The sequence below is a fragment of the Orycteropus afer genome, unplaced genomic scaffold (genome assembly GCF_000298275.1).
Source record: "Orycteropus afer afer isolate SDZICR_OR568_19922 unplaced genomic scaffold, OryAfe1.0 scaffold00792, whole genome shotgun sequence".
In the NCBI taxonomy this organism is placed as follows: Eukaryota; Metazoa; Chordata; class Mammalia; order Tubulidentata; family Orycteropodidae; genus Orycteropus; species Orycteropus afer.
Genome location: NW_006922379.1, coordinates 105634 through 117001, shown reverse-complemented (window position 1 = coordinate 117001; position 11368 = coordinate 105634). Strand labels below are relative to the sequence as shown.

The following is an 11368-nucleotide window of genomic DNA, read 5'->3' as shown; positions in this document are numbered from 1 at the left end:
AGACACTACTATTTCTCTTTCTCATGGCCACTTTAAAAAAGAAAGAAAAAAGTCTTTGGGGGCAAGGATAACCTCTGTAGTTGCCATACCCATATTTCTACTGGTGGTGGTGACAGTAAGGGGAACCTGTGGTTTTGCTGTTTGATCTTTGCTTCTAGAAGCTCTCAGTCTAAGCACACTAGCACAACCCTTAATGCACCAAGCCAGATCCGCTTTAGGCACTGGATTCCTGTAGCCTTCCTGTGAGGAGGTTAAATTAATGGAAGCAAATAAGTTTTCTTCCAATTGCCATAATTTAGGGATTAAAAAAAAAAGAAGAAGAAGAAAGAAAGAAACATTCTGTCTTTCAGAGGAGGACTCTTTAGTGCCATTTAATTATAGATGAGAGGCACAGCCTGAGAGAATCTTGTTCTCACTACCTCCTGCCCTCCAAGGTGTATTCTAGTTAAAACGGGAACCCCAAATGATTATGCTTGGACTAAATCCAAAACCCCCTCCTCAAACTTACTAAACAAAGCACCTCTCTTCTAGAACATTAACAGTCTGAATGGGAGTTATGTGTATGGTGTGTGTCATAATGTCATGTTTTAATTACAGAGAAAGCAGGATTAAGTTTCCTGGTCAGAAAAAATGAGATGGGGTGTGTGTGTGTGTGTGTGTGTGTGTGAAAGCAGTTCTCTAGACTGAACTTAAAAACAATTGCAAAATACTTCTCTTGAAGAGCCTCTTAAAAGCAGTATTTTTAGGCATATCGTTTTCTCCACAGGTAAAAGAGAAGCCTGCCACCAATCCTAGCTTAAGTAAGTCTCCTGGTAATGCCACTCTGCATTTCAAAAAGCTGACTTTGCCACTTTTGGTTGGTGGCTGAAGACATTTGCATTTTCGGGGATGGTAGTGATTGATTTTCCCATTCCTCTTCCTGTTATTTGGACTTCTCTCTTAAAAAAAAAGAAAGAAAAAGCCTCTAATATCATTTAGGAGGGTGAACACCTGAGTTTGAGTTTGAGAAAGACTTTTGGAGATGGACAACATTGCTTCAGTTTTACCATCTGCCATCCATGACAGTGTATGTCACTCATGTATTTACTTAATTGTTAGCTAGGGAAAGACCCCTCCCTTCCGACACACACTCCTCCCCCTCCTCTTCACCCACATCCACCAACTGCTACTACCACCACCTCCTCACTCTTTTAGTTCACCAACCAACCTAAATCTCAATAATAGACCCTGAAACCTTTGAGAGGAGAGGAAGGGGCAATCATTGTTCTGAACACAGAAATTAAAAAAAAAAAAAAAGGAAAAACAAGCATTATATGACAGAGCAATCTCAAAGGAAACAGCTTTTCTGTCTTGGGTTACCAAATGTTCTCTGGTCTTTATTATTCCCATTATTTCCCTTTATAATTCCTAAAATCAGTAATATGCAAACACATTATCAAATGATGAGCTCCACCTCCCACTGGATCTTGTCTGCCTCTAATGTCTCCTACTACAAGTCAATACCCTTTAGGCCTTTCTCCCTCCTAGGTAGGATGTTCTTATCTTTTCTCATAGTGACTAGGAGTATGCTATCACTGTTGGGAGCTAGAGCTTGCTGCAGTCTTAGCAATGTGCTCTAGAAGTACAGCTTTCATCACTGAACATTTGGATTCCGCCTTACTCCCTTCAGCTAGACTACAGAAAGAACGCACTGGGGTGCTCTCTTTCACACTGGAGGATATGAATTCTACTCAGTCTAGTGAATCAAAGAGCAGAAGAAAATTATGAACAAGTGGCATTTAGGGGTGAGATTTTGAATTGATTTGAAAAATGATTACATTATATGCAAAAATGTTTCTTGTTCATAGGATAATCCATCTGGCACAGCCTTTTTAAGAGCCACTTGCTATGATCTCTGCCTTAGAAACTGAGCAATGATGCCCAGTTGCATCTTTCACTTGTTTTAAAGTGGTTAGATTGCACTGCCCCCTACAACCTAAAAATAATATAAAGGGTCTTGCTAATTCTTCAATCCATCTCATGTGGGTTAAATAAACCTGAATTGTTACATTGATAAGCTTTGTTTGCCCATCTTAAAATTCCAAACTGAATCTATTTTACTGCTGGATTTTCCTCTGGCCATTGAATCTCCCATGGAAGGACATTTTACCTATTGCTTCCCTTTCTTGAAACACAGGTAGCAATTCATTTAGGTTACACCAGTCTGTAAAAACTGTAAATGCTATTTTATTTTAAACATTTTAGTTTACAAAAAAAAAAAAAAAATCAATGATTGGTACCTTTTTACACTCTCAAATTCCTGAATATGGACAGATCTTCAAAGGGAGGAACGAGTTTTCATATTAAATTTAAGATAAGACTGTCCTGAAGATTGTGGGGTGGGTTTTTGTTGTGTTTTATTTCGTTTTTGTTTTTAAGACACAATAAAGCTAAAATGTCAAGTCTCTGGGAAAGATCCCCTTACAGTTTCAGTCAAGGAGCATGAGAGTAGAGACAAGGAGACCCCAGCCTGGAGCCCGCCAGCCCGCCCCGGCTGCCCAGTCATATTTGGTAGTGCACGGGTTGAGAGCCACTGGGACATTCACACCTCGCATTCCCTCGCGGGTTGCTGGTGGCAGGTACAGGAGCCATACTCGTTGATGATCACCAGGGCTCCCTCAATGTGGTTCGGTTTGTAATCAACGTAGTATTCCTGGGCAGACATGGCAGCCATCTGATGCATGGTCTGTTTCTGCTTTTGCTTTCTACGCTGCGTGACAAAGCACTGTCTGAGTTGCCTGAGGCTGGCGGGGAAACACTTCCAGGACACATAAAGCACCAGGACCACGATGAGGAAGGAAAAAATGAGGGCCATGGTCCCCGTGACCACCTTGTGGATTTGTACCGCGTTTTCGGCGTGCTCGCCGCCAGGGAGAGCCACGGTGGCCGGCTCTGGCGTGCCGTCGGGCTGCCCCTCCTGGCCATCCGCAAGAGTGGTGACCGGGCCGGCGGGGGGTCCCTGGTCACTGTGGTTGGTGACAGCCGAGAGCAAGTGGCCACTGGTGGGCTCGGCCCCATCCTCACACAGGTGGAAGGCGTATACTGCGTCCAGGACGTCCTCGCCCTGTGCGTACTCGGGGCTGGCGCACTGCAAGTTGCCATCGTAGCGTCCCTGGAAGTTGCTGAGCCACGAGGCCAGGGCGCACACGTTGCGTCCGCAGTCCCACAGGTTCCCGGCCAAGGTGATGCTCGTCAGCGACTTCCAGGAGTTGAGGATCCGGGGCTCGATGTAGGTGAGACGGTTGGAATCCAGCTGCAGGGACTGCAGGTGTGGCACGGTTTCAAACACATGGGGTTCCATGTACTCGATCTCGTTGCCCGATAGGTCCATTTTCTCCAGATTCCAAACCCAGTCCAACGAACTGACCACAATGGCCACCTTGTTCCTACGCAGGCAAAGAGAGTGCAGGGAGATGAGGCGCGGGAAGTGGGCGAAGTTCACCTTGACCAAGTCGTTGTGCTCCAGGTGCAGCTCGGTGAGCTTGAACAAGCCGGCGAAAGAGTTGCGCGCCAGGCTTTTGAGCTGATTGTATCCGATGTCGAGAAACTTGAGGCTGCGGCAGTCCTGGAAGATGCGCACCGGAACGAACTGGATAGCGTTGGCTCGCATGTGCAGTGTGGTGAGCTTCCGCAGCCCATGGAAGAGGTCCGGCGCGAGCGCCTGCAGCTTGTTGTAGGAGAGGTCCACGCTGCGCAGGTTGGGCATGGGCCGGAAGGTGGTGTTGGCCAGTTGGGTGATCTGGTTGGAACTCAGCGTGAGTTCCTTAACTCGGCGCAGTTTCTGAAAGGCGTCCCCCTGCACCGAGCAGATGTGATTGTGATCCAGATAGAGCCACGTGAGCTGCATTAACCCCGTGAACTGGCCGGCGCGCAGCTCCGAGAGGCTGTTGTAGCGCAGGGACAAGCCCAGCAGGCCGGACAGGTTGTGGGGCGCCTCGGTGAGGTTGAGCGCCTCGCAGTACAGCAGCCGCCCCTCGCACCGGCACAGCTGCGGGCACCCGCTGGGGGCGGCGGGCAGCATCTGAAAGCAGGCCCCCAGCAGACACAAGACCACCCCCGAGGGCCTCCTCAGCAGCCAGTATAGACAGAGACCGAGCAGCAGGAAATCCATTAGCGAGAATCTTTCCAGAGAGGCTGGAGAATGTCCATTGGAAGCGCTCGGTCAGAAATCTACATCATATTTTATTCCGAGGGAGGGGGAGGGGAAGAAAAGGGCAAGAATCAAATAAATATATAGAAATAAAGAAGGACCCCCCTCCCCAAAACCACACATTCACCTCTAAACATGCAGAAAGCTGGGCAGCATAGAAAGTTCACAGCTACAGAAAGATCAAAGAGATTCTGATTTGTCCATGTTAGATGCTGCAGCAAAGAAAAGGGAGGAAAAAAAAATCTTCGCTAAAGAATTTAATTAAAAAGTGTCTTACCCACCCTTTTCCAGAGAGTGACAACCTCCATTCAGCTGCTCCCTTTGTGTGCAGGCTAATTATATGCAGGGCAAGAGAAGACCCCTCTGTGTTTCCGAGGCAGCCCCGGTCCGCGGCCGGCGGATCTGGCAGGCGCACAATGTCTCACTTTGCTCGGCTCGGGGCTGCAAGGGCGGCCGGCGAGGTGGGGAGGCGACTTCTAGGACCCGCAAGTTTCCTAACTACGTGCCGGAGCCTGGGCTTCGCCTTGCTGCCGTCGTCCTTTCCCTCTGCAGTTTGGACTGTGACGTTAGGGGGAAAAAACTCCAAACTCTAGGCTTGCGACTCCCCAGGATTTGACAGTCTGGTTAATGTCCGTCATTGGAAAAGACCACTGACCGTCTCCACCTTTTGCTCCACGGAGACCGCCTGCCATTCGCGCCCGGGGCGGCTGCGGGGAGCTAGCTCGCTCATGCTTTGCGGACGGCAAGCGGCGAGGAGGTGCGGGCGGCGCGGGCGGCGGCGCGGGGAGCGGCGAGTGGCGCCCGGGCTCCTTTCCTCCTCCAGGCTGTGTGCGGCGCGAGCTTGCACAGGCACCTACTGCTCACTGAGTGTCGTAAGCTGCTCACGATTGTGCGTCTTCCCCGAGCACCTCAGACATGGGCAGATTGAAAAGGGGTGGGCATAAAACCAACATTTTACCGAACCACTAAAGTAATATATGTTCCTTGATGAAATGGAAAACACTTTCAGCTTTTTTGTCCATATTTCAAAAAGGGGAGGGGGAATGGAGGTAGGGGTAGCATGATGAACGAAAGATATTTCCAAGTGCGAAACCGAAATACTCTGTTCTCTGTTCTCTCCCCCTTCCTTTAGGCGTTTTTCTCCCCTCTTCTTTAAAGCTGTCTATGTGTAAGAGATACGTAGGAATCTGAAGAGAAATCAACATTTGTCCTTTGCTTTAGAAAAGCAACTTGAGAGGGGGCAGAGGAAGGCAATGATTTGGTGTCGTGGCTAAGATTTTTTTTTTTTTTTTTTCGTTCTTTTTTCTTTCCTCTTTGCTGGCACTGGAGTTCTGCAGTAGGCCAGCCCGTTTCTGTGGTGGATGGAGGAATGCTTTCCAAACTCAGCCGGCTTGGGAATCCATATCAGTCCCTCTGGGTGAGACCTGGGGTGACAGAAATGGGTGTATGCATACAGGGAGGCTTGACTGACATCCCATTCGAGTTTCATTACTCTTCACAGATATCTATGGAATCCCTGTGGATTAAACACAGAATCTGCTGTCTGACACAGGGAGGGATGCCCCTAACATGTGCAGGTCATAGTGAGGATTGTGCCCTGCAGTACACCCTACACCAGATGAATGTTCTGGAGAATGGATGAAGGAGTGAGTATATGAAACCTTCATGACGCCTGCTCCCCTCCATACACAAAATCCTAATTAAACTTTGAGACTACCAGATTGTGCTACTTTTTCTCAATGTATGAATAGCAGCCTTTATCTGCTATCTGACTATTTCTATTCACAACCTTTTGTAGGTAGACATTCTTAACAGTGAGCTCTCTTCTCCCTTCCCATACTCAGCTTGGAGGGGGAAAAGGTCTGTATTGCTAATGGTAGGTATCTTTTGGCCCTCTGTAATAATAATAATAATAGTATCTTCTAAGATGGCTGAGAAACTTTGCTGAGAACACTGAGTGTGGGCAAGCTTACCTTCTTGACAAAGATGCCCAAGTAGGTGACAGGGAGAATCAAATGTGAGCTCTTCCTTTGAATTCCCATCATTTCTGCCTCAAATTTAAAATAAGTGGCCATTATCTAGAGTGGTATTCACTTTGGCAAGAATGAGGGTGAGTTACCAGAGCTCGTAAGTTTGATTGATTTGGAGCAAGAACTGGTTGTCCCTCAGCGTTCAAGCTGAAGAGGCTAACCAATGGAATCAAAGTCACCAAAGACTGGCGGTACTTTTCAGGAAAAGTCATATGAACAAAGGCATGAATCATTCCATTTTGTATTCATCTGAGTTCTGCTCTGGTCATTCGTTTCTGAGATGCATCATTTAATTGGAAGGAACACAAATCTGAAATGTCCTAGACATCACATGCTGTCTTAGGAGCTAGAAGAGACATTAGAAAGTCAACCCCCCCTTAGTTTTGCACATGATGAAACTGAAGCCCAGAGACATCAGGGGATCATGTAAGGTCACATAACCTTACTGTCACAGCTGAGTTTTCTGATGCCCCTCACCAGTATGGTGTTCTTCCTTTGCCACTGTTGATAGTTGTCTCGCCTGCCTCCTGTGTAACTCTGGATCTAGCATCTGCAGGTTTTGTCCTGGCACCTCTGAGGTGCTGCAGAACACTTAAACAGACAATTTCACCATCAAGTGGTTTCACCTCTTGCCAATGCAATTATTCCTGACAGCAGGCCGGCTGATTGAGCCATAAACTCTAAAAGGTTTGTGGTGGGGGAGGTGATGGGCAGGGGTAAACAGCAGCCAGCCATTCAGCACATGTTGTAAGTACAAGCCACCCAATCCCCATGGCTGCTAGGAAGAAAATCCTCCCAATGCAGGCAGCTTGGCAAAGTGGTGATAAAGGCTGCCAAATGGGCAAGAAGAGATCCCGCTTTGGATGTCACTTGATTTGTAGAGCTGGTACAGAGAGGCAGGAAAGAGTTGAGTGTTGGCAAGAAGGGAAAAGAATAAAATTAAGTTCAGTACATTTATATGTTAGTTTTCTTCTGAGTATGCTACTCAAAACTTAGAAGATGCTTCTAGGTTGTAATCAAGATACACACACACACACACACACACACATTGCTTTTCACATTATTATCCTATAAATGATGATTTCATCTGGATGGTATCATTAAGCCTTTCCCACCTCTAATATGGCAAGTTTGCATTTTTTCCTACAGTTTTAAACCCCTTGGCAAAACCGTATACATTAACAGATTGAAATGAGCTTTATTGAAATTTAGCTATTCTAAGTCATCTAAGTTGCAGAATCCCAATTTATTATGTATTTAAAGCATACCAGCACTGATTAAATCAATGCAAATTAGGTTAAATAAGAACATGAATCAAGTGTTTCAGCAAAGTTGAGTTGAGAAACGACAACTTTTGAGTCACCACAGCAAGTTTATATGGCTGTTTTTCACGAGTTTTAGTCATGCTTTTTTTTTTCCCTAAGTGTCCAAGATGCTAAAAAGGAGAAAAAGAGATTAATTCACCTGAAGTTCTCTTTCCTCTTGTTATTTCTTCTTATACCTCTTTACCTGTCTTGTGAGAATGACTATTCAATGATTATAATGTGGCTATTGTCTATACTTTTCAGTCCCTTCTTTTGAGCTTACTATGGATATCTTTTGATGAATGTCTTCTTCAGTGTTGGATGTCTGATGAGAGACACTGCTCACACTTTGCAAACACTTGCCTTTGTTCTTAATTATATAGGAAAGAAGCTTGAGCCTGTCTTATTAAACCACTATAGCATCAATTCTAATAGCTGGTGTCAAGAACACCATCCAAAGACATCAGACGAATATTGATTGGGAGTTGAAATCAGACCATCAGTCTGTGATCAGAAAGTACAGGGATAAGAATCTTGAAAATGTAGATTGAGCAAATGGGAAGGGAGTCCAAAACACAAACTGGAACTAAGGAAACACGGAGGTAGACAAGAGAAGCTCATGGGAGTGGGATCAGAGAGGCCAGAAGTGTAGCTTGAAGGAGGGATAAAAAAACAAAATTCACTGCCATCAAGTTGAATTCTGACTCATAGTGACCTCCTTTGTGTTTCCGAGGTAGTAAATTTTGCAGAAGTAGATCACCCAGTCTTCCTTCCACGAAGTGGCTGGTGGGGTTTGAACCAATAACCTTCTGGTTAGCAGTCAAATGCCTTAGGCACTGTGCCACCAGAGCTCCTTGAAGGAGAGATGAGAGGTTAATTCTCTCCTTTACCTCATAATTTCTGCTTAATAAACCCTCTGCTTGTTCTTGGTGCTTCATACTGTGGCAGCAGGTCATATGCATGTTTTGGACGGATATGTCACAACACTTACATTTCATCTCAGCTAAAGGCCACCTCATTTTTTTTAATTTGTTTTATTCAAAATAGTTTGTAAATTAAGAGGAGCTGGTAAAAAAGCCTGAAATGAACATGCTTTGTGGGGACTGGCTTTCGATTAGTAGCCTTTGTTGGTGTTCGAGGGAAGAGAAATTTGAGCAGTGATTTTAATGTTCTGTCATCACTAGTACCAGTCTGGACCTTGATCTTTATGCTGTTGTCTTTAATTTTCAGTAGCACTGAACCATAGCTTTGCTTTAAAAGGAAACATTTGGAAGAAGAGGGGTGAGGGAGGGAGTCACAATTTCAGTAGGACAGAATTACTTTTGTTTCTACAAACACACACCATACAATTGGCATTTTCTAGGGTGCCTCTAAAGATGCATGTGGAGCCTAAGGGTAAGAACTTCAGGGGATTTCTCAGGAGATCTACTTAGGAGAAACAAATTAGAATGGGGAGGGTGGTTTCTTATCAAACTTGTTCTCCTCTTAAAACAGTAATATGGATATATTGTAATAAGGAAGTATCTGGCTTGTGCAATGTCTTATGTGAATAATGGAACTAAACTAACAATAACAGCAATAACAATTACAAAAATATACAGTGGCTCTGATCTTTCCTCCAGGAGCTTTAGAGAAGAAAGATAAGCAGACACTGGGGAAATTCTTATATATTACTTGCTTGTATATTGTCCAGTGCTTCAGAGGCTATGGCTATAGAAGATACAACAAGAAAAGCTGACTGGTCAAATGGGACCAATGAGCGAAGTCTTCCTTGAAGGAAGTAAAGTTTATAAAATTGTTTAATGATACAAGACATAGGTACAGTGACAGAAGAGTGGTGGGCATCCTGAAGCCTTAAGTACAGGTATGGGAACTAAGATGCTTATGTTGTGATGATTAGATTAATCCCCTAGTATTAGGGGAGGGGAAGGTGGACAGGTGCCAATGGAATCTCAGAGTAGTAGAGAAGAAGGCAGTCAATGTAGGGTTTCCAATGCTGGATTGATAATTTTAGTTTGATTTGTTCTCTAGTCTCTAAGGCTCAACACCTTAGACTCTTAACTTTGACTCTTGTAATAAACCCTTGGGTTTATCTTTAAATTCACAAGGACTGCCATGCTATTACAGGCATATGTCTACAGGTTTTCTCAGCACTGTCATAAGCTCTGACCATGTCATAGTATATTAACTTATTAGCTATAATATCTCCATCTTGGTTTACCTTCATCCTGACTCTCCTTAAAGATTGATGGCATATACATATACCCCATGACCTCTTAGGAGCTCTGGCAGCATAGTGGCTAAAGCACTTGACTACTAACCAGAAGTCTGGCTGTTCAAACCCACCAGCCACTCCTCAGAAGGAAGGTTGGGCAATCCTACTTCCATAGTGATACTGCCTCGGAAACCCGAGGAGGGGTCGCTATGAGTCGGGGCCGACTCGACGGCACATAACAACAACAACGACATGACCTCTTAATTGACGAATAGCCCCCTCTCACAAAGCAAAGTGATCATTCCTTCAGAACTTTTCTAGCAGCTTACCTTTACAAATTGTGTGGTCCTAGTTACTTGATATGACAGTGGCAGAAATTTCTAATTGCAATCTTTCAGAATTGAAAGGAACATTAAATATCTTGAGGTCTAAGAGTAGAAAGTGCTCAGTTGGAGTTATAATCTGTCATTTATTATCATTATCTATAAAATAGGACTAAAGATGGCTATCTTAGAGGATACTTTGGGGAATTTAGTAAAATCAGGTATATTAGAATGGGGGGCTGGGAGTAACAGCGTGAGTGCTTATAGAAATGCTGAAGTTCAGGCCTCTCTCTTGACCCAGTGAATCAGAACTTGCATTTTTACCATTCGCTCCACCTGATTCAAGTACATGTTAAAATTTGAGAAGCATTCCACTGGAGTACTTATAAATTCTAACCTGAAATAAAAAGCTAGGTATCCAGAAATATTAACTGCTCACCATCAGTGGAAGATTTGGTACAAAAACCCTTGTCTCTTAACTCATGTCTTCTCTCTCCTATTAGATTTTAAACACATATACTGCAGAGGCTATGTCTATTACAGTCCTTAGCACTTAGCAGGGCTCTTAATAAAGGTTGCTTGTAGAAATGATACAGCAGGAAATATAAGTTCAAATAGGGCTAGGCATCTTCTGGCAGGCTTCTTTCCATATAACCCTAGTAGATAATGGGGTTCTGGTATTTAGCAAGGAGCTCTGATGATGTAGTGTCTAGGACATTTGATTACTAACCAGAAGGTTGGCAGTTCAAACCCACCAGCCACTCTGTGGAAGGAAGACGGGGCAATCTACTTCCATAAAGATTTATCACCTTGGAAACCCAAAAAGGGTTGCTATGAGTTGGAATTGACTTGATAGCAGTGAGTTTTTTATTTATTTTATGTTTTTATTTAGAATATGACTGTGGTGAGAGGTCGCCAAATCAAGCTGAGTTGCATGGTGATTGTGCTGATGAAGCAGCCAGCACATTGCCTCTTCACACACGCAGACTGTGGAAGAATCAGCGCATCAGGAAAGTGGGTCCAGGTCAGGGTGCATTGCAGCTGTCTTCTCAGAAAAACCATCCCTGCCAGTCACTTGCTACTATATGTGTATACATTTGTTACGAACACTTAAATTCTACCCTTTTATTACAGAAAAGTGGAAAATAGATAAAAGATCACTGAACTGCAAATCCAGCCATCCAAAGATAACTACTATTAATATATATAATTTTAGAATTTTTCTAAAATACATATTTTACATATATTTTCTGAATATCTGATCTCATTACATATACTTCTTTGCGACTATATTTTCCCATTATTGC

General features: G+C 44.2%; 1 protein-coding gene across 1 annotated transcript; it reads right to left on the bottom strand.

Moving 5' to 3' along the window:
- Window positions 1-2581: 2581 nt before the first annotated feature.
- LRRTM1 (leucine rich repeat transmembrane neuronal 1) lies at window positions 2582-4150 on the bottom strand. The gene has a single exon (XM_007957772.2). It carries the CDS (start codon window positions 4148-4150, stop codon window positions 2582-2584), a length of 1569 nt encoding a protein of 522 aa, XP_007955963.1.
- Between the last annotated feature and the right edge of the window lie 7218 nt (window positions 4151-11368).